We start from the raw sequence: 24,417 nt of genomic DNA, 5'->3' as shown, positions 1-24,417 counted from the left end.
AGGAAGTACAACCGCACCTGTTATTCCTTCAAACCTCAAATAGTGACGGGTCTAAGGAAAGACCGAGAACTTTGATGGCCAGCGAAAACCCAGGAGATGAACAGGGCCACCGGAAACAGCCGTGCCGTATACCAGTTGATGCGATCGACCGGCCACAGACAAGCAACGGTTAGTGAAACGACAACCAAAAAGACGGCTCGTTAATTCACTCTCGAGATCGCCGAAAGATGGATCGAATAGTTCAAAGAACAGTTCAACCGGCCTACTGCTACACATCCTCTGGAGATAGTGCATATGGGCAAATGGAGTGCAAAACTTGGTCACCCATTGTTAATCTCTCATCTGTAGCACCCTTTCGGTGCCTAGCTGTTATCAGAGGAAATAAAATACGAAACGCCCCTACCGAAGCATGATAATATACCGGGCCCAGATGGTTTGTATCCAGCCTTCTTTAAAGAAGGCGAGCAATCCCTGGTGACTCATCTGACAAAACACATCTATGCGGAACGAACCGATGAGGAAGTGCCTGAAGAATAGGTACACTGACTGCCATTGCTATCTTCAAAATGGGTGCTGTTTGAAAACCACCGTTGCATTGGTCCGCTAGCCCTGTAATCGAAGGTCCTTTCTGGTCTTATCTTTTGAAGGTTGGTTGGGAGAGAGACCCATGAAAACCATGCTGGGTTACGTCCTGCAAGAGGGTGACTCGACCATATTTTCACCCTCCGACAGGTTCTGAAACAGCGACACTGCTTCCGGAAACCACAAGTGGTGGTCTTTCTTGACTTGCAAGCTGCTTTAGCTTCTTAAGCCGTCAGGCACTATGACAGCGTTCGCGGAACAGTGATGCGTCCGCTGCTACTTCTGAATCACTGCACCTTCGTTGCTTACCTATCTAGTTCCATAGTCCTCGATTATCGGCGAACGAATGTGTAGCAGCCTTTACCATGTTGTATGATATGCACGATTCACAGCTGGTGCTAATTACTATCACATGTGGTCGCATGTGGTCTTTTCATTTCTCGACTATCTTTTGGCGTTTATACATCAGCCCGGTTTTCTTTCCTGTCACCAGATTCTTCTTTATCTTCCAGCTATTAGGTTTCGAACTAAGCGTTGTATACCGATTTATGCTTATTAAACTCTACCGTTTTTTCTTTCGTGTTCGGTCAACTGCCGGTTGATATTTGCAGCATCGTATTCCATTCGAAAGTGGAACTTTTTCAAATTTCAGCTAGCGGGCGGGAACGCGTGTTTTCCATGCAAACCCGCTCCATTCCTACGACTGTTCTAGTCATCTTTCTCGTCGCACACCTTCATTCTGGCGCATGCGAACGAAATTTTGGATCTGCTTATGATTGGATTGATTATTTCCGGTCTGTGTCGTCTTTCGACCGACGATACGCCCTACATATGATCCGGAATATGTTTAACTTTGCCTATGGGCATTACATGCAGCACGCGTTTCCGGCGGATGAACTAGATCCAATTCACTGTACAGGTCGTGGTCATGACCATGAACATCCTGATAACCTCAATATCAACGATGCTCTAGGTGACTACCAACTGACTCTAATCGACAGTCTAGACACGTTAGCGGTTGGTTTCTTTGCCTACTGTTGACTGCTTTTTTAGATAATGGGTCATGTCGAACAATTCAAGAAGGCTGTTGCCTTGGTCATCAAGCATTTATCGTTTGATCGTGCAGTGCGGGTTCAAGTATTTGAGGCAACCATCCGGTATCCTGTTATATCTTGTAATTTATACTTTGTCGCTATCATTTCGTACAGGATTCTTGGTGGGCTACTTTCCGCTCATCTACTCATTACGGATCCTTCGCAACCTTTTGGCGATCTTCGTCCAGTTTGGTACGATGATGAGCTGCTGGTCTTCGCACATGACCTTGCCAACCGTATGTTGAATGCGTTTGACGTAAGATCCTCTTTTCGGTGGCCCGTTGACTCCAATTACTTGGTACTTTTGAAGCATCATTGGGGAGCCGTAATAAGCAGGTGGGAACCACTTCACTCAGAAAGCATTTGAAGATATTCTTCTTGTCTCAGACAACAAAGTTGCTACACCAATCAAAAGACTTTAGAACGTCAGAAGGTGCTCCTGACTTGTCCCATCGTCGTCTCATCGTCGTCCTGTATCAGGATTAAACCTCGTTTAGCGTGTTTGGTGTTATAGCGGACTCTCAACGCATCAAGCAGCAAAGGCTGTGGTGACTTAATCGCGCTCTCTGTGTGACGACTTGTCTTTTACGTGAGTTTTCTTTTATGGCGCAAACGGAGAGGCCTGCAATGCATGATTTAACAAAGGGTAATGAAGTAGGTTAAAAAGTATCTAGGTGCTCTCGGTGTGGTGGACCCAGGATCGGGTGCATGTTGCTTCCTAAATTTGATTGCACATACTGCAAGATACAACTGTGAGGACAGCTGAATGTCCTCATTGTTTTCACTTTCCAAACTGTGTAGGAGGCTGATGATCCGATCACGGCTTGGTAATTTGGTTGCAGTTTGTTTGCCGCAGCCATATCATCTCACTCAGCGAACAGAACACGAGCCATATATACCACCTGGACTGCCAACATTCCCCACAATAGCCAAAACCAGTCTTACATATGGTCATCCGGTTTTATTTAACCATGTATTTTCGGTGGACGGAAGGGTAGTTTCTCAGTCCCGTAGTAAAATTGCTGCATGGCCATCCATTTGCTTACAATGCAGGCAATCATTTCTTGTTTATTGGCGCCAAGCGGAACCACTTTTCTCACCGTCTTATTACCAGTCGAATTTAGATTATCAGTATGGGTGAGAGTACCTTTCATCCATCATTACTAATTTTCTGCTTAATTCCAAACCATCTTTCACTTTTTATTCTGATGGGATTTCAGTGTTCAGACATGAGAACATTAAGAACGCAGTAAAGGGATGACATCAGGCAAATCCTTTCAAAATGATCCTATCCTTCAATATATCTTTTTCGTATCAGGACTTTGTGACTTTTTGTAAAGAAACATCCTGATGGAATTCCCTAGACGGCAGCAATCTTTCTTGATACAAATCTAGAGCTGATGTGATGTCGGGTTATGATGTCTCGAGGCTTCTACAACCCTCTGGGTTCTATGTCAGAGGTCGAAAATCCGCTGTACCACCTTGTCATCGAATCAACGTTGAATTTCTACTGGGACAGTATCAATCATTAAATCATACCAGGAATTTTATTGAAACGTCTAATGAAATTATCGGAACGCCTTAACATGGGAAACCTATGGATTTTATTTTTCGTTCATGTTCAATTCACTTTTCTCGCTACCGATGGAAACATTAATAGGGCATCATTCTTTATTGAGCGCATTTTCATTCGGATACGATTTAACGTCTGTTGTGCTAAAAAGGATTAGATCATTCCAACCACTCAATATCCATAAACACGAGCACTCGACAGGTACACTTCGGGTTATACTTTCCACCAGTAGTTTAGATTTCGCGATACGACTGACAACTGCACAAACCCAGGTCCTGTCTCTCTGCGCACTTGCCACTGACACTTTCTATTAGAACATTCTACTCACCAACCACTCGTGCTTTGCACCTTATTATTATTGACAGACTTCGGCCACAAACCTTCCTTACCCACGGTTCTACTTGGGCCCTGGACTCAGGGACAATACGACGTCGGAAACTTGTTTATCTGGCGCAGGATCTCTGCTGCTCGAATTTGGGTGCCTGAGCGCACTTCTAAATGACCCAACTTACGCGTCTATTTCCAGACGTGTCGTTTTAAACCTATGGAGTCGTCGATCCAGTGTTACAGGCCTACTCGGTAAGTTGTTCTGTACAATGCAGTCAGTCGCTTGCAGTGGTTTTATTTGTATGTGCTTTTTTAATTTCCCTGTTTTGCGTAATATAACTAACATCATCAAAGAGATACTTTAATATAAAATGGATAGTTACTAGGTACTTGATAAAAACTCCCGAGTTATTTTCACTGCCTTTTGTTTCTAAACCCTTATAGAAACGGTCTGTTCCAGCAAAAGATGCTGTTTGTATGCAAACGGTGCCGTGCTATCAGCCAACTCCTATTCAGTGCAGTCAGGATCAGCCCTCTGTTTTAGCGGGTAATGTACGAGCGGTGCCTATGGCGTCACCCGTTTGACATAAGAAACATATCTAAGCCGAGGACATAGAGCATTCACATTGTGGAACACAGTCGCTTAGAGAACCAAAAATTTGTTTTTCAGTTTTTTGGAGTTGTTCCCTTGAAGGGGATCATATTGAAAAGTTTTCTTGAGGATTTTTTATTTGGGGGAGGGGGTGGAGTCGGGCGAGTTGTATTGTCAGTGTAAACTCGTGCTAGGATAAGGCCGTTTGAGTGAATGTGGGGTTCTGGCCTTCCGGTATCTGATGTTTGTATGTTGTCCGCATTCAGCAGGCATCCAAACTATTGCCTTCAATGCACAGCTCACTTCCAAATCTCTCCACTTAACAGTCCGCACCAATTTATCAGCTCCCGCTTGTAATGCGCAGCTACTTACCTTACCGCCCCAAATAATCGGCGAACGAAACTGTGGCAGCAATAACCACTGTGCGACAAGTACGCAGTTCATGCGGCTGATAATAGTGATGACGATGAGCAGGCTTTTCTGCTCTTTGTTAAGTAGCTGTCACTTTAAGTTAGTCAATTAAGGACACACTGTTTTACGTCATGCTACTTCACACCTTCATTAATGGAACTTTGGTTCAGATGTGTTGAGCTTTTGGGCAGTTGCTTATGACTGTATGTGATGTCTATGGATATCGGGTGGTCCATCAGTGTACCACCTTGTACAGATTCACACTCCATACAAGTCAACACAGTATAATGTTTTTCGGTACGCAGTAGTTATGGGATTTGGTGGGAGAATTAGATCGACAAGAATGTCACTCATTAGATGCTTTCAGAACAAGAAACCCATCTAACACAGACCAACTGGCCATTCCATATATTACCCAGTTTAGGACTTATGCTTCGCACGCCGGAGCCGCGTGCAGGTTGGCACCAAGCCAGATGCAGTCAGTCTACGTTTTAGCTACGGGATGTAGGAGTAATTTCGGTGAAATTTCGTTTGGACACATCATTAGTTAGCGACACTGACAGGCGTAGCACGATCAAGCAGCCGAGACTCAGTGTCATGCCTTCTGGTTTCTGGCAATCTTACTCCCGACTCCATGTACAAACAATCAAATATAAGTGAACGGGTAGGGCCATCGCTTTGTGAGTATTTCCTTTTCGGTACACTATTTGTAGCCGACAAGCTGAAGTGCTATCCAGTTATCCGTTTATTTGTTTTTTTATAACTTCTTAACAGCGACCCGTTTTTCGTCAGCTGGGAAATCTTATTCATATCAACATAAAATAACCCTCACGAAGATATTTTTATTATGTCTTCGGTTACCTTGTTGCGTCAGTCCTACTTTTTCCAAAGCAAGCTTGACATTTATCACCCCATCTTTATGTATACCATGCTGCGTCTAAATAATAATAAATCGTTCAGCTGTAGCGCCCTTTCGGTGCCTAGCTGCCATGCCACCCGAAGGAAGCACGAGGGCTGGGATACTGTCAGGTTGCCCAAGCCTAGACAGGGGAAGTCGAGTGGCGGAGGTCGGGTTTGAACCACGGACCTTCCGGTCAGTAAATTCGCGCTCTAACCACTTGAGCCATCTCGCCCCTACTGCGTCTGGGCTGAACTGATTTCCGATCCAGAAAACCCACTGCCGTATCATATTTCCTTGACGGTCCACACTACTTATAAGGCTGGAGAAATCTCCTCAACAACCTTATGAGTGACGTGTTCCGCCTAGAAAATCTGCTACCATATCTCGAATATCTAACCTACTGAAACACGAGACAGCACATTCAAAGATACAATAACATATACGATAGGTTTGACTGAGATTAAGTTGGGTTTGCTTTGCAAATGAGCGTATTTTGCCAATACTCAACATATTTAAACGTTTTCGGAACATTTTTTGTATATTATTCTTATCTATTTATAGGGGCCACAATCGATGTCAACACGGGAAACTGGATAGATCGGATGAGTGGAATCGGTGCAGGTCATGACTCTTTCTACGAGTACCTTCATAAGGTTTGTAATCCTTGGCGGTAACTAATAACCAGTTGTTTGGCTTATTTTATTGTTCTCATCAAACGTTCAGACAAACAACATGGGTGTCATTTCGGTCTTTCCCTGTGACCCTAGATAATTCTTATAAAAAAGCAGCGTCCTCGTTCGGCTTCCGTTGATGGAAAATTGGTTTTTGCTTGTGAAATGAGTACTGAGTGATGTATGATATCTGTTGTCCTTTTCTGTACGTTCTTGATAGATAGCTACACATGGTAGTGCATAATCGAACGTTTCATGGACCTAAAGGAAGTTTCCTTTAGATCTTTAGGTCATGGTTCGGAACGTGCAATCACTGAACATATCTCTTGCAATTCAAGGGAAAGTGGAGGATTTCACATACCTCGGTAGTTGTATTAGCTTTGACGGAAGTGTATCTCATGAGGTCAGTGCACGAGTCACAAAGACCAGAATCACACTTGCCAGTTTGGATCACATGTGGCGTCAAAAAGGCATATCACTGGATCTCAAGGATCGCATGCACTAGACTACAAGAAGGGTTGTGTTAGTTTATGATTGCGAAACATGCCCTCTGGGGGCCGATGGTGTGACGCATCTTCAGGTTTTTGACCACTTATGCCTCAGAAGTGTTGCTAGTGTCGGATGACGAAAACGAAGTCGTAGCGAGGTAACTAGAAAACGGGTATTTGGATGTGCAGCAGAAACTTCAATCGCGGAAAATATCCAGTACCGTCAACTGCGGTGGCTTGGCCATGTGGTACGGGTGCCGAAACATTGTCTATCGAGACGAGTGCTGTTCTTAATGCTCCATTCAGAATAGTGCAAACCTCGGGGTGGACAACGTATGATTTGGCGGAAGCGTACAAAAGATATTACAAAGTGTTTGGATGTTGTCGGTGCGGTCCGCTTCTAGGATGGAGTCCCCGTGATCTCTCCTGTGCTTGACTGAAGACGTTTCAAGGAATTGCGTTAGATTGACGTCAGTGGCATTCGCACTGTCAGTTTTTTCCAGACTGATTGGTCGGTTGGAGGTGTAGGCAGTTCAGAATGCTTGCGATAGACCAGCAGCCTCTTTCATCCACTTTTCTCTTGTTTTCCAACGTAATTAGGTAAACTTTGTGGTCGTACGACAGTGAAACATCAGTGTCAACACTGATGTTACTGACTCTGATGGTAATATTATGGTGGTTAGACTACCATCCCGACTTACGGACGCTCGGGACAATATTGTCAGTTCTCTGTACACTTGCTGTCTGTCGGCTGATACCACTTAACCACCTTGTGGTCTCTTGAACACGTGCAATAACCAACCAAGTCATCAGAAACATTTAGAAGGTCAAATTTAGATTTTGATTCAGTGAGTCTCAAGTAAGCATGGGACAGTCATTCTTTCAAGAGCTACATTTAGTGGATTTGTTTCTACCGTTGAAGTAGTAGTTTGTCAGAAAGTTTAGCTATAAAATGAGGTTATCTGCTCATTGTTTTAACTCCACTGTACCTATTGCGTGTGAACTTAATTACTGTGAAGTCTCTATCTATTGCTTCATTCGTATCTACCAATCATAGTTCCTGACGAACTCGGTTTTCCATGATTCCAAGATCCACTTTGAGTATGGGCCACCCCCGTCATCCTTTCGCCTCTTTGCGATTGTAGAGCTCAGTACTCTTTGGTGATAGGCAAATGGGCTCAATGTTTGAACAGGCTTTACACACGTTGCGCTATCATTTGCGTACGAATGGTTCGAGTTGTCTAACCAGCGATGGCCAGCCGTCGGTCTACTGGAATTTGGACATGTATTCGGGCAGGAAGTCAAACTATTGGATTGACTCACTGCAGGCGATGTGGCCCGGATTACTGGTAAGGAGTGAAGATTCTGCCTTTTGTCTAGGTTCTGGTTGCTTGTGGTCAGTTGTCTACCTCAAGGTTTTCGAATTAATATCACCCATTTTGAACAATATACACGTCCTGGTGTGGTTTGCGTTGAATGATAAACGTTATTGGTTTTGCTTTCGCAACTCATCATTGACGCAAATGCTGATCTGTATCATGCAAATGGGTTTCCGGTGTTTGTTAGGCCATACAGGTTTATTTGACTAAGACATCACTGACATACTGAACAAAATGTCTATGTAAAGCTCGATATTATCAAGATACATGTATGTTGAGCTTACTGACTCAACCACTAAAGTGTCGGGTGTTAGGTAGGACCGCACTGGAACGTGCTGTTGTGCAATATCATGTAAAGCTCGATATTATCAAGATACATGTATGTTGAGCTTACTGATTCAACCACTAAAGTGTCGGGCGTTAGGTAGGACCGCACTGGAACGTGCTGTTGTGCAATATCCATGATTTTTCGTAATTGTCCCTGATGTCCATCATTTCCCTTAACTGGGAAGCGGCGAACGTCAGTTTTCGCATTCTTCCGAACCATTTTAGTTTGCTTTAGTGCAATCTGGCGGTAAGACCCGATTGGTGAGTAATTGATCGAAACGAGTAGGATACTGGCTGGGTAACCGGTTGAAGTATTAGTTCATTCACTTACTTGCTCGTGCAAGTACTCATTCGGGTCTTTTTGCATGCGTTGGTGATAGCAATAATCCAACTAGTTGAGTACTGTGTGCTGCAGGCATTCCTCTCTCTCTTTCCAGGTAACTTCAGGGGATGTAACCGAGGCTGTTTGTCAGCATGCTTTACACTATTTCATATGGCGCGTGCATAATCTATCCCCCGAGCGATACGATATTTCTACAGAAACGTGTCCATTACCTTTCTATCCGTTACGACCGGAGCTCGCGGAGTCTACCTATTTTCTGTATCGTGCAACTGGACATCCCTTTTACCTGCATGTAGGTAAACAAATCATGGAAAGCTTGAAGAAACACGCCAAGGCTCGGTGAGTTCTTGCTACCGGATTTTCTCAGACACCTAGTCGTAAAGCCGTTAATTACTGTGCTCCAATCTCCTCTCGCCAAACAGAACGCGGGTCATGTAACCGCAATCATCGCGCAGTGGTTTCACCCACCACTTTATTAGAACACCCCTCTATCATGTTCAAGAGACGTCCCTCCCTGGTGAATGTGTCTTGGTTGACCTTGTGATACCAGATTTGTGCTAGTCTTTGTGAGTTTGTTTAGTCAACCTTGGCACTCTGGTGGTCTCTCAAATCAATACTGAACGATATACCTTGCTGTACGTGGCCACTAGAACTCCCGAGATCAAGTGTGGTTACTGCGCTTCTTTGTGCCAACCCGTGCTCGGTTCGCCCCGTTACGATGTTGCCTGTTACACTGCTCTTTTGGTTCGAGGCAGCTCAGTGGTTAAGGTACGAACTTGCTGACCAGAAGGTCCTTGGTTCGAACGCAACATTTGCATTCCGACTGTTCCTGTTTAGGCTTGGGTATTCTGGTAGTATCCCAGCCCTCGTACTCCTTCAGGTAGCGTGGCAGCCAGGCACCTTGAGGGATTACAGCTGAGCGATTATTTTATATTTCATTTTCTCTTTTGGCCATGAAAACTTTTTGCTAGATGGCAAAACACCCGCTAACCTTCTTCGCCTGTATCCATATTACTGTCGTTCGAACAGTCCCCTGTCTTGTTTAGTCGGCCATAATTCGAGTTTTGCTCACCAGCGGTGTACGTCTTTTGTCGTGCCGAGATTTCAGCTCCTGCCACCTGATGTGGCAATCAAGCGTGTCACCACTACTCCACCAGCGAAAGCTGAACTCGTCTGAATTGTTGTGCTTAAACAAGCAACCCATTTAACGATCAGGGGACAATGTGTGTGCCAACCAGTTTAACGATCAGGGGACAATGTGTATGTGTGTGTGCGTGAGTGTGTGAAAGAGAGAGAGAGCCACAGTCTTGGTTGCACAGAAGCTGTCATAAGCAGTATTGTTTTTTACTTTAGTCCATTTCAGATAGTTCCCAATTTAGAAAGCTGATCGAAGTTTGTTTCTCAATTTCTGTACAGCCGCTCCCATGCGCTTGCCGCTGAGAGCTGATCACGTTAAGCAGCCACACAACAATTCCGGGAAACGGTGTCGTTGAGAAAACAAACTGCATTCGTAGTCTTTCAGCATTGTTATTCTTCCGTGGTTTCCTTCATAACAATGTTAAGTCTATGATGTTACCTCTCTTTATCTGGAACTTAGCTGCAACCTGTGATACCGAACATAAGACGTAAATTTTGAGCCCGCTTCCATCGAGGCTGCTTTCATTCCCGGTTGCCTTAATTCCTTGTATGCTAGCTTGACTGGACAACCGCTTTTTTTGTCGGACCAGCGGGGTAGACTATCACAATCATGTAGGCTGATGTTAGAGTGTGTTTAGAGGTAGAAGATTAGACAGCCACCGTTAAAATTCATCCGGTTAGTTAACCTGAAGTGACACCATTCGGATCGGTTTGTCATTGCTTGTGTGTCATTGTGTAGGCAGCGATAGGCATTTTCAATCAATAGGAAAGTTTGCGACCGATTGAGTAATCATCGTTTCAGAGGGGTTTGGAAAACAATCGATGGATTTATTCCTGGGCAACGTTTCGCTTTCGAGACAAAAGCTTCGTCAGGCAAAGTAAGTTACTAGGTTAGTCGGGTTATAAGACAGTTAGGGAACCAATCCTTGTGATTTCTAACGGCTAGCCGACTTTATCAGTGCTTAGTGTCGGTCTGAAGTTCTTGTTTGTTGGTTAGTGGGGATGGTGGTTGGGGAATTGTCTTCACGTTGAATCGGGATTTTGCGGCCTTGCATTTCCGGCCTAGGATACCTTAATGGAATGGTCCTGTTAAGGAACTGCTCGTCCGAGGGTGCCAAGGCAATCGGATTGGGGTTTGGAAGGTGTTTAAGTAGATCTTACTCTACTTGAAGTTTGTACTATTAAACCCAGAGTATTTTTCTGATGGCTGCACACTGCCTCTTGTCATATCAGCTTACCTAACCAACAAACAACTGCAAATGGATACCCGGCACTGATCAAGTCGGTCAGTCATGAGAAATCTCCCAGATTGGTTCTCTGACCGCCTCGAAACCCGATCAGCCTGGTAACTTACTCACCTGGCTTGACGAATCCTTTGTGTCAGAAAACGAAACGTTGCCCAGCAATGAATCCATCGATCGTTTACCAAATCTCTGTTTCCCAGTAATTAAAGCTCGCTTCAGTTGCGCCAACCAAAGCATTTGAGAGATTCGGGGCTACGGTTATTTTGGTTCACCTAAGGAAGGTATACGCGCACGTTCACAGCTCTACTAGAATGCGAATGATGTGCGTGCAGGTAGTTGGGCTTACCTGCATTTAGAGGATAATGAAATCATTACCGGATCGAGTTGTCGTTTTGGGAATTGCCATTTGCAGCTTACGAAAGCCTACGACCACCAGGGGATCAAAACTACCCTCAGACAAGTACAGAGTGCAGTTTCCATCTGCTCATCTGATTGCACTACTACTTTCTGCAGCCGTGAAAAGAAAGAAAGCGTTCGGCTGTAGCGCCCTTCTGGTGCCTAACTGCCATGCCACGCGGAGGAAGCACGAGGGCTAAGATACTGCCAGGTTGCCCAAGCCTAGCACCAGAGGATCAAAACTACCCTCAGACAAGTACCGAGTGCAGTTTCCATCTGCTCATCTGATTGCACTACTACTTTCTGCAGCCGTGCTCTTGACCGCGGTGTCTGCTCCATACACTGTGCTAGAAACCGACGTGACATCACAGTGGGAACCACACTGAGGCAACGCCAGACATCCTGAATGATGGTCAGAGTCGAGTCGTACTGTAGTCGCATGCTGATCGCGTGGTCGGTCATTTCCAGGCAGGCCTAAAGCGAATGCATTTTCACTGGTCAAAATCAATAGTGAGATCACCGACGCCCTGAAACTAGACATTCAGACAACAACGATTTGAGCAAGCTGGTTTTCAGAGGATAGTCACAGTGTAAGAAACAACTGTCTCGGGCGTTTAAGATGCACTAACGACCACGTTAGATTCAATGTAAACTGAATTAAAGTTTGAAAGGAAACTACTCCTAACCTGCCTGCTCCGTTTTTTATGTCTGATCTTTTCATGGTCTTCGGTTCGGTAATTTGCTGTATTTGCATCGTGTTCAGCAACTCACTTTTTGACCTTTGGACTTTTCAGACTTCTAAGCTTTTGGAATTCTTATGTGCTGTTGAACTTGCCTAACTTTGGCCAGAACGAGCGCGATGCCACGGACCTGAGCGCTAGTTGGAATTCTTATGTGCTGCCTAACTTTGGCCAGGACGAGCGCGATGCCACGGACCTGAGCGCTACAACTAATCATACGCTAGACATAGGACCACAGCTCACATTTTTCCAGTCTCTCGGTCGGTTTCGATTTGCTCCTCCAACGTCGCGCCACTAGTGAGTACACCGAATAGGGGAGACACCAGCGTCATTGAAATAATTGAAAAATGTAAACCAACTTGGGAAAGGTAGCACAGTTCTGGGACGATGTTTCCTAAAATTGTACACTTCATCTGATTGAGGATCTTCGTAAAGGTATGAAAACCTACTCTACTTTGGATTCTACTCCGTAGAATGCCTTAGGTTTATAGTGCTGCCTGGTTCTGAGTTGGTTTCCTGGTCAGAATATGGGGATTGCAGCTCAGTTGTACAGGTAGCGTACAGAGTGGCCATTTTTGATCTTAACGTGAAAATATCTCATCAAGTGCACCAATTATTCTATCTAGGATACCAGGAGACCATCCGAATTTCGCTAGCTTGAACTGTGAGAATTTTGTCAACAGCACCTAACAGACATACTACTCAAAGTTCGGTTTAGATGACCGCCTCCAGATAGATAGCATTCTCCCCGTGTCCCGAGGATAGCCTCTTGATTAGAGTCTGTATGTATTTGTCTCTTATCGTTTTTTACCTCTACTTAATGACACCCTAACCTACAACTGATTCGCTCCGATGGACTCTGATTCGGTTACAATGTCGCCTCATCCAAATGCCGACCATTTTTTCACTATCGCGAAAGTTGACCCTTTGCACACATCCATTCATATGCCGGTCTCCAGAACAAAAACCCAGACTAATTAACGACAACAGAGGACTTTGGTAATTAGCCTGCCTTTGCGGAGTTCCCATTAATTAGTTGTTACGGAGATAGTGGCGAACGCAGATTGTTGCAAATCCAACGTTAGTTCGCTCGGGTGTGTCTACGTAGTCAAGCCGGAAACACACTACGGATCATACAAAACCTCGTTTGTCAGTACTTGCAAAAACCTACAGCTTACTGGTGACGTGGCATATACTTGGTCGATTTATTGTGAAGGGCGCTTATATGAACATTAGCTTAAGCGTGAATGTACTGTTGTGTCCGCAGGTGTTTGGTGGTCTTATGAATCGATCGGTCACGTCAACCATTAATCTTCATTTATTCTAACACTGCTGTGCGTATGAAACCCTAAGTGAACAATGGATGTGACGCATACTAAAACTTCAAGGGTGTGCAAAATCATTCATACGATTCTCCCAGCCTAATGTGGTTGGTTGGCACAAACTTTTTTAACTGAAGCAAATACAATTTAGACACAGGACTTCACTGGAAATTGTGTTAAGTCTTATGATCCTGTTTACCTCGAGATTCACTGATCTTGTAGTGTTTACCGTTATCTCCGAGTGGTAAGTAATAGCACTGTATTGGATCCGACCTCTTGCACGGAACCCCCCCTTGAAGTGACTTTTCCCCTCTATATTGGTCTCTTCTTCACTTTTCATAACGCTTATTGACTGCACCACTTCTTCCCGGTTGCAACAGCTGTGGCCAGTTTATCTTCAGCCCTCACCTACATAGTTTCCTCTCCATAGCTTGGTTACAGACGTAATTGTTGCAGTAAGATGCATGATTTTCGCAGGAAAGTCGGACAACGCCATCTACAGTGTTCGACGGAACAACCGCTTTTGTCCTATCTCCGTCATTGGTCACTTCAGCTTGTTTTTACTATACCCGGTTGCTTCGATGAGATGAACCGTTTCGATTTATCCCCACTAGTTTCAACATGGTCATAGTAATCCTGCAACAGTTTCAGTCAGATCGAAGTGTATACAGTGCACCCTTCCTGAAAGGCTGCTGAAGAGCTCGCCCTGACGATAGGACAATCAATGAAGCCTCGAGACCAATTGGCCATGTTTTTGTTCAAATTAGCTTACATTCGGGTTGCATGACAAACCTTGATCTGCGAATCTTTCCCGGGTCTCAGACCGTATTTGCCAGATTTAAGCCTGTTTCCTGAGCTGCCATTGCCTTCAGTGCATAGCTTCTCTCCCAATCTTCCCAATGAAAAGTCCACTGACAACCCTGCATTTACGCGTCAATTATATCAGCCGCCGCCTCTAACGCTCAGCTACCTATTCCATCTCCTTAAATATTTGGTGAGCAAAACGGTGGCAGCTATAGCCTCTGTACGACAAATACGCGGTTGATGATGATAAAAAATTGGACAAATAAACCAAGTTTGTAGCCGCTGAATTTCTTCAAGCTTGTGGTTATCAAAACCGATTCATGTGACGTTAACCCATGGTATTCCTTGTATCCTGCAAAAACGCACTTTTCCGAGTTATGTTGCTAAAATTCCAACACACAGAGACTTGAAGCCACCATGGAATAACGTTGTGTGACGCACAACGGTTTTCCATCTTACTCTGCGTACATTGAGTACACACTTCAACCCAGTTTGATTTTTCCTCGCTTCGTCTGGAATTCTGAACACAATTGCTCTCGCTTCTGCGGAGGCACTCCCTTGGACGAAACAGAATTTTGCAGCAATCTTTTCAGCGGCTACTATATTGCTGTAACACCCCTGTAATACGGAAAACCCCTTTGAAATGGCAGTTTTGCGGCTCGGAAGTTCTTCTATTATAACCCCTCGCCAGAAACGGAGAGATACTCCCTGGTTCCTCAGATGATTGATGTGCCCTCCAAGAGAAGACACCACAATGTGAATAACCTGTCGCTGGACAGGGTTCACTGTAAACTCGTAATTACTCCTCATGCAATATTCTGCCCCAACAGGATTCATCTCAGACTTAAATCCAGCCAAGGAAGCGCGCCCAGCTCCATTAGTTAGAACATATTTGTTTCAGTTCGGATTGACGAAGCTTAGCAATGCACAACAACTAGTGAACTTCTAAGTGGTTTTCATTTCTTGTACTAGAACACATCTTCATGATAAATCCCCATTCTGTCTATTCTTATCTGAGCTTAACTGAGTAAAGTCAGAATTCCTCAATCGTAACGTCCCAGCTAAGAGACCCATTGAGCTGCATAATTTGGTTGCAAACTTTTAGACTGGGTGAGTCGAGGTGACTTCATCAGAACGTTGAGATTGGAAATTCAAACCGTTTTCCAATTGCGAAGCATTTAGTATGTTCCAGCCCCAGGACCCGATGAATTGACTGTGCACCACCTGGTTCACTGTAATTGATGCTTATGATTGCTTTTTTGAGTTTATTCACGTGACTGCGCACAGTGGACGCTGACGAGGCCCAAGGCCCTCTAATTGTTCACATACATTCACCAAACTACTGTTGGGCTCTGGAGCATGCTTGCTTTCGGAGCAAACAATCCACTATGCGTGGTGTGGTAACCTTGAAGATCAAGCACGCCGCCTCCTGATGCTTGTTCTGAGAGAAACGCACACTTATGCCTTCGTTCATGTTGCCTATGTTGTGGTGTGGTCTGTGAATTTGGACAAGAATGGTGTTTCTTGATGTTCGCTCATGTGAGACCTGTTGGCCCACCGGCTAGATAGAAGTCAAACGAGGAAATGAAGGAAATCAGGGTCAAGCATCGTAACACGATTGTCTATTTTTTGTGTATTGACATTTCTCAGTCGGAATGTGCAATAACGGCCAACGAAGACTGCTGAACACTGAGTAGTTATCGCATTGTCGTACTAACATCACAACAATTGTTTTGTGCTTATTTTTAGTGGAATATAGCTTACAAGCGGGTTTACTATCAGAAGTTAATCAAATATTATAAATGGCTCTTATTCCTTGGAACCGTCATGTGATTGAAGGTCTTTTGTAACGAACCAGCACTGCACCCCTGAACGTTGAACTTAGCCTGTTTTCGTGGATACTATCCGATCGATTCACATTGGGTGGCTGAGTTCTCACATGCGTTCTAGTGCGGGGCTGTAGCGCTGTAGGACATACGGTACAGAATGCTAACAATGATTTACTGAACGACCTGAAGTAGGATGGTGAAAGGGATGATGACAATATGGTAACGAGTGCTGAATTTTCGCTTTTTCATGCGATCTCAGGTCAAGTGGTTAGTCTTACTAGTGGTACCTACTTGGACTCATACTGTTACCCAGCACACCCGTTGATGCGCCGCACTGCTCCACTTCACAGCGATGCACCGATTAGATCATCTCAGTTTATGGTAAGGCGTTTGGAGACAAGTTTCTCCACTCGGCGAATAAGCCGAAGGTCAAGTGATCGGTTCAACTAAATGCGTAATCCGCAGACTTAGACAGTCGTACACTTGTTCAAAGTGTGAGCGCTCTTCAGGTAACGCCTGTTCGTAGACGTTATTCTCGCATCCTACAAAACTCTAGGCGAAATTTTTTTCAGTCTGGTAAAAAACAGTGATTTCCACAGGATTAAAGAACTACCATTAAGTGCTCTTGTCCCTTGTCGAAATGAGCCCACATCATGGTTGATGGTATATTCTGTACTACATTACTGGACCCAGACGTTGTTCATGGTGTTGATTTGAACAATTATGACATCCTGTTTGTGGGTTCACCATCGTTGTGACTGATGTTACAAGCAACTAGCCTTCTAAATGTTTTAGCCGTAGATTTAGTACGTGGCGCTGTATAGGTGTCTTTTGCGAACGAACACGCTTCGATTCAGAGTTGTGATGGGGTTGTTGTTGCCACATCTGTTAGTACAGTGTATATGTTTTCATAATGCTTACACTTACTCAAAGGCAAAACCTGTATTGTTTGTTTAGGTGTGGGTTTGCGACCATCCACAACGTGGCCGACAAATCTCAGGAAGATCGAATGGAAAGCTTTTTTCTTAGTGAAACTCTCAAATATCTTTACTTGGTAAGTATCCCATTGTTTTCATTGCCTACATCATATTTGATGACGCTATACATCTTTTGATCTCAGACACACTGTCGAGGTGCCCGGGAATTTCCTGTAACACGTAGTAAGAAATCCGTGAATCGCTCAATGGAAGAGAACTATTGAGGACTGACGTCCACAACGGTTATTGAGTATTGGAAGGATTATCGCGGGAACCTCCGGCTTGCGGCCAGCTGTAATACCTACTTCTCCTTTATCACACTTCTTGTTGGATCCCAACTAGGAAGTAGTCGTTTCAAGCGTCCCACCANGGTTTACTATCAGAAGTTAATCAAATATTATAAATGGCTCTTATTCCTTGGAACCGTCATGTGATTGAAGGTCTTTTGTAACGAACCAGCACTGCACCCCTGAACGTTGAACTTAGCCTGTTTTCGTGGATAATATCCGATCGATTCACATTGGGTGGCTGAGTTCTCACATGTGTTCTAGTGCGGGGCTGTAGCGCTGTAGGACATACGGTACACAATGCTAACAATGATTTACTGAACGACCTGAAGTGGGATGATGACAATATGGTAACGAGTGCTGAATTTTCGCTTTTTCATGCGATCTCAGGTCAAGTGGTTAGTCTTACTAGTGGTACCTACTTGGACTCATACTGCTACCCAGCACACCCGTTGATGTACCGCACTGCTCCACTTCACAGCGATGCACCGATTAGATCATCTCAGTTTATGGTAAGGCGTTTGGAGACAAGTTTCTCCACTCGGCGAATAAGCCGAAGGTCAAGTGATCGGTTCAACTAAATGCGTAATCCGCAGACTTAGACAGTCGTACACTTGTTCAAAGTGTGAGCGCTCTTCAGGTAACGCCTGTTCGTAGACGTTGTTCTTGCATCCTACAAAACTTTAGGCGAAAATTTTTTCAGTCTGGTAAAAAACAGTGATTTCCACAGGATTAAAGAACTACCATTAAGTGCTCTTGTCCCTTGTCGAAATGAGCCCACATCATGGTTGATGGTATATTCTGTACTACATTACTGGACCCAGACGTTGTTCATGGTGTTGATTTGAACAATTATGACATCCTGTTTGTGGGTTCACCATCGTTGTGACTGATGTTACAAGCAACTAGCCTTCTAAATGTTTTAGCCGTAGATTTAGTACGTGGCGCTGTATAGGTGTCTTTTGCGAACGAACACGCTTCGATTCAGAGTTGTGATGGGGTTGTTGTTGCCACATCTGTTAGTACAGTGTATATGTTTTCATAATGCTTACACTTACTCAAAGGCAAAACCTGTATTGTTTGTTTAGGTGTGGGTTTGCGACCATCCACAACGTGGCCGACAAATCTCAGGAAGATCGAATGGAAAGCTTTTTTCTTAGTGAAACTCTCAAATATCTTTACTTGGTAAGTATCCCATTGTTTTCATTGCCTACATCATATTTGATGACGCTATACATCTTTTGATCTCAGACACACTGTCGAGGTGCCCGGGAATTTCCTGTAACACGTAGTAAGAAATCCGTGAATCGCTCAATGGAAGAGAACTATTGAGGACTGACGTCCACAACGGTTATTGAGTATTGGAAGGATTATCGCCGGAACCTCCGGCTTGCGGCCAGCTGTAATACCTACTTCTCCTTTATCACACTTCTTGTTGGATCCCAGCTAGGAAGTAGTCGTTTCAAGCGTCCCACCAGTTTGTTTGTTCTGTACTGGAACGAATTTCGAGTTACTCTCTTTTCTATTATAATTCCCCATAACTCCCTAATGCACCGAGTGAATTTCATGCGCATTGACGTCTGAACTATCGCGATATCTAATGATGGTTTTCGGGAGTCATCGGCTGCGAAAATTTCACGAATCTTTAAGTTGATTCACACCCATAACTTAGCACGACACCATATACACGCACTTCTGATGGATATCAAAATGATGTTACTGCTGTCCAGTGCCTGTCCGCCTTTAAAGCGTGGATTGAAGTCACTTGCAGGCTGAAGTTCCATATCTCACTACCCGTTCGTCTCTATATTGTAGTTTTCGATTTTACTGGAACACCTAATCGTCTCGTTCTGGACGACGTAATTTAGGTACTTCTTGAGAGCAGCCAGTACACTATCCTCATTTCCGTTCTTCTAATTTACATGCAGGCAATAAAGCCTAACACACTATCTCCCCTATCACAGGTGGACGGTCTGGTACTTCCGAACAATTTTTAGTTCGCGAAGTGTCCTCACTTTATTGGTTTATCTGTGGAGGCATCTGAAACGTGTGTTACTATCCGTCAAGTCACATATTATCGGAAGTCTGACAATATTGGGAACACATGGAAATAACTTACTATCACCTTAGCACGGTTGGCCTGTAACCTGGGTCGTTTGTTCGAATTCACTAAAGGTAGTGTAAAACACTGAGTGTAAATTTTGGGAATTGAACGGTACGGACCTCACGGATGATGATTTGGATTGAAACAGTGAAACTTTTGCCGTATGCGTTAACAGTTTTTGTTTTATTCGTTTAGGATCATTCGATGCAGCACTGTTCTGCGTACTTCTGTAGGATCGCGGACGGTCTGGACACAGATATCTTGGGTGGGACACAATCAGAACTATTAAATGATGCTGCTTTCTAGCATTTATTACTTCGGTTGAGGTGCGATAAATAAGTTCGCATTACGGTAATCCTCTACTACGACCTTAAAAGCCAGAGATTCGGTCGCACCAAGGAGGTATCCATATTATAGAGGGATAAATATCCTAAAACTTGCGATTGTCGCGCGCAAGTGCACGGTTTTCTAGACAAAGTAGTATTGGCGTTCTCCAGAAGAAAACGCATGTACTTGCACTAGGCTCATTCAACGATATGTGGAAAATAATTCCTTTGTTGATCATCTTACTGTGGTACATAGAATGGCTGGGGAACTTATTACGTGCCTCGCCAGCAGCTTCCCTGATTCCTTGCCGCCGGCCATCAGAACAAAATACACGATAGTCAACCGGCGGCCAGACGATCATAGGTTTTATTGTCTCCTGTGATCCAGCCGGATGGGTTTAGACTCCGCCTTAATGCTAATGGCCAGATTTATTGTAAGACTTGACCCGGTGAGGTGTTTTCAATATCTCGTCTTGTAAACCGCACCACCTAAAACTAACCAATACGATAAAGGATCTCTTGTATCTTAACGTGGGGAAAATACCTTATTCCACTACCATACTTATTTATCGAGGCGAGGTAGCTCAATGGTTAGAGCGCGAGTTTTCAGACCGAAAGGTCCGTGGTTCGAACCCGACCTCTGCATCTCGACTTCTGTCTGGGTTTGGGCAACCCGGCAGTATCCAGCCCTCGTGCTTCCCTCGGGTGGTATGTTAGCTAGGCACCGAAAGGGTGTTATAGCTGAACGCTTTCGATACTTATTTATCTCTGCGACGATTTTGTTAAATGCCATTCACTTGCGTTAATGACTGAACTAGTGCCATATGCATGGCCTAGTCGTCTCACAAACTTACTGTCTAGCGACGTGGTTATTTCAGCTGAACGATTTTCCAATTTTGAAGAAGTGTGTTCGCATCTTTCACCCAGTATTTCCTGTTTCCTCTGGTATAATGCTCACTGCATTTGTTCACTTAAAAATGGACTCCATGTTGTACTGTTAGGCACTAGACTTGATTCAGAGACTGTCAGGTTCTCGCAGCCTCACTTCACTCGGATTACACCATAATGTAATAAACACCTGCCTTACTTATTGACTTTTGGCTCACCCACGTTCTCGTGGGTGGCAACCAGTAGGATGTATGTCTCGGATCAACTTTATTCTATAGCCACCATTACCTGTCTGTTACAGTATTCCATATGTTCATACCAACTGAATCACTTCCATACAGGGCTGCGGCCTGATTTATCCCGTTGGGCGAGTAATTACACAAGTTGACTGCAGTTACCTTTGAGTCAGTTATTTTCCAAGTGTTTCGATTCGTTTTATGTGGATGCTATTATGTTCCGTCAAACAGAGTATTTACTCTACCGTTCAGCTCTTCGACGAGTCGAATCCCGTCAATCGTAACGAACTGGACTACGTGTTCAGCACACAGGCTCACCTCTTTCCCGTACGACGGATACGTAGTCTCTTGGACCAGTTAGACACCAATCCTTTCAGTACACCGGAACACATCACTGAACAGAAAAATTCTGTAGGTTGACTGTCAATTGACAGATTAACTTGTATATGTACGCGAATGCTTTTTAAATTGTTGTATGATAAATCTCTCACAGTATCTCCTGGGTGCAGCGATTGAAAATTACCGCCTAGGATGTATGAACCTTGTGGGGACTGGTGTAACCGCTTGATTTCCTTTGAGTCTAAATATGCGTCAATCTGACATGACATTCATTTGTCAACTTTAGTGAGGTTGTGTTGTAGATGATAACGTGATGACCGACTTTCTTTAGCTGTTGCTAACTGAAATGTGGGAATTATTCCATAGGGGTCGTAGCAGAAATTTAGTAGATCCGATCAAAAGTGATTGCAAAAGAGTGTTGATTACTCTAGGGAAACATGCAGGGGAAAGATTTCAATGTGCACCTTTTGGAAATTGAGATAAATGCTGACAAGGAGCTGAAAAAATACTGGGCTAGAGGTTTCTAACTAGCATCGGCTTCTATACCCTGGATGGCGCAGTGGTTAACACGGTGGCCTTCCGATTCGAACCCCTGAGTGAACGGCCACAAACTGGCTGCTGGCTCTCGTCTTGAAAACGGTACACATGTCGCTTCGTCGATAACAGACTTAAAAATCCAGTCAAATTCACTCACTACTCTTCTGATTTCTGGAGAACAGTTTCGATCGATTTCTTAAAACACCATCCAATTGTGAATTCAATCACTCCATCACAGATGGGATGGTTCTGGTTGGCGGTCTCTTCGAAGACGGATAACTATGTGAAATCGTTCCGGTCAGTAGTGTTTGCTAATACAGCCTAAAAACGTTCGCACTTCCGGTCAGTATAGTTCGATTTCTTAGGTCTGCTGCGAGAGGTCTCGTTCATTGACCTATAAAACCATACCAGTTTTATAGATTGACAGCAGTGCGTCTTTGGAGTTTGTTCACATTGAAGGAGGAATACAAAGTTAATAAATGGTTACCACATGCATTTACATGAAAAGAACCGAATTCATCTTCCGTCAGACTAAGTCGCTACGTTCCAGTCCATACCTTTGGATGTTCTTACCGCGCGACATGTAATCGCCCACTGACACTTGGCTTAGTGGTATACTCATAGACTACGCTTCCTTTTAGTGGGCTATGATAATTACGGACCCCCTGGTTTACTGATGCATAACACTCGTTATGTCCAAGACTGTTCATTGTCAGGCTTTCTGAGCCTTACGTAAAATAGTAAGTTTGAACCCCTGAGTGGAAGATTCGCGACACTCTTTTATCTGTTTCTATTTTTTAACGACGTGCTTTTTGGATATTGTCGGTTATACGCTTGATAGGTGACCCAGCTGAATTATTGTTGTACTCTTGTTCGTGAAATTCACGCGTTCAACAACCGATCCATCGTATTCATCTCGATAATCACCATGTATGTGTGGATGGTGCTCACTGCTTGACTACCATTTTCCACCTTGCTTGGATGGAATGCCGCCAAATCAATCTTATTATTGGACTTTGGACAGGATTGGATTTCTATGTAACCCTTGTCGTCTATTTTATTATCATTAGCACGCGCGGGAAGGTGTTATTCTTCGTGCATAAAGTATTTGTGACAAAACGCATTGAAAAAGCGTTGTCTTACAAGAGATAGGGCCAGTTACAGGATAGAAAATGTGAGTTTGTGCTCAGTACTATCTATGTGCCTAATATAGGTCATCCAGAGCTGGTCAGTATAGCTTCGCAAAGCGCTACCAGTCCGTTTTGAATTGTACAAGTCTGAAAAGCGACTTCATGGGCCACTCAGATGACCACTTTACACCTTATACGAACGGTGACCCCAGAGTACATATGGTCGGTTTTGTGTAGTAATGTTCGGCTGGTAACGGTCTTTTTGAGAGATATTGTAAGCAAATGTGGTCTTGGAGATGCCGATCTTTTTTGTCAATATATATATATATATATATATNACATTAAATAACACGTGAGCCAGGCGGATTGGAAAAACTGGCTCGTGCTAAGAATGTCCTGTAGGTCGGGATGAGGTGGCAGGTTTTCTTCAAAGTGGAATTAATCCTTTGGCAGTCTTCATTTGTCTTATGATAACTCTGTATTGGTGAACGCACGGACACTTCCTTTTTGAGACAGCGTTAACCCTGTTCTTTTAGTGTTCTTGTCTGTATGTTGCTACTAGCTACGCCTATGATCAGAAGTTAAGATTGAACAGACTTATCCCGATTTCACCATACAATCTCTTCCGGTTTCAGTGCCCCTCTCCGAAACTTCCAAGATCTGCGATACCTCTGAATAATGACCTGTGGCTGAAAATCGGCACCTTTGTGAATTCCGGACTGGATGTATTTTCTTCATGACCGTGATAATTTTGTACTGTGATCTTTTTTACTTTTTTAATTGTGGAAAAATTGGGAATCAGCTGATTTGTTGGTTTTCATTAATTGACCAGGTGGGTTTAATTGTCAACTGGGTCCGAAAATCAAATTGCTAATTACTATACAGCAGTGGAAGGCCTGCATAACACAGTATTGTGTTTGAGCGTGTAGGTGCCAACGTCGACTGTATTGCTTCTCACCGTCTGCATTTTTCACGTGTTGTGAGGTTGCGGAGGCGGGTTCTCTGCGCGAAAAGCCATTCTTTAGTGCCTTCGTAAGTGTCTATGAAACTGCCGGTTTTCTTGAAGGTGAACTTTTCGGACCTCCTCGGTGTCCTTTGATGCAGCCAGCACTACCGATAAATAATTACACATTGGTCGTCCATAGTAATAACAAGATTAAGTCTAATCACGTGAAAGATACTTGGAACTGATTGGGCAGTCATCGTCTTCGAAAAAGTTTGGTCACAATCGGTAGATTTATTGCTGGGCAACGTTTCGCTTTTGATACAAAAGCTTCGTCTGGCCAAATGACTAGGTTCCGAGGTTGGTCGAGATTTAAGGTGGAAGGAGAACCAATCAGCTAAATCAAGCTAAATCTCTGTTGGGTGTCGGCCGAGGGATTTTAGTGTGTTAGACTGGTCGACAGAAGGTTCAAACGAAGTTCAAGAGGAAC

The 24,417-nt window shown here is 44.0% G+C and overlaps 1 protein-coding gene across 1 annotated transcript; it reads left to right on the top strand.

Annotated features, from left to right (window-relative positions):
* Positions 1–227: 227 nt before the first annotated feature.
* On the top strand, positions 228–23,787 carry T265_01438 (hypothetical protein; the record flags this gene model as incomplete). The annotated part of the gene is made up of 12 exons (XM_009165464.1): positions 228–358; positions 622–701; positions 1,235–1,599; positions 1,636–1,739; positions 1,791–1,932; positions 3,615–3,828; positions 6,042–6,133; positions 7,785–7,988; positions 8,783–9,027; positions 18,513–18,609; positions 21,231–21,389; positions 23,620–23,787. 12 exons carry the CDS (start codon positions 228–230, stop codon positions 23,722–23,724), a joined length of 1,938 nt encoding a protein of 645 aa, XP_009163728.1.
* Positions 23,788–24,417: the final 630 nt, after the last annotated feature.

The sequence above is a fragment of the Opisthorchis viverrini genome (assembly GCF_000715545.1).
Source record: "Opisthorchis viverrini unplaced genomic scaffold opera_v5_15, whole genome shotgun sequence".
Taxonomy (NCBI): domain Eukaryota; kingdom Metazoa; phylum Platyhelminthes; class Trematoda; order Opisthorchiida; family Opisthorchiidae; genus Opisthorchis; species Opisthorchis viverrini.
This window is presented reverse-complemented; position numbering and strand designations above follow the sequence as displayed.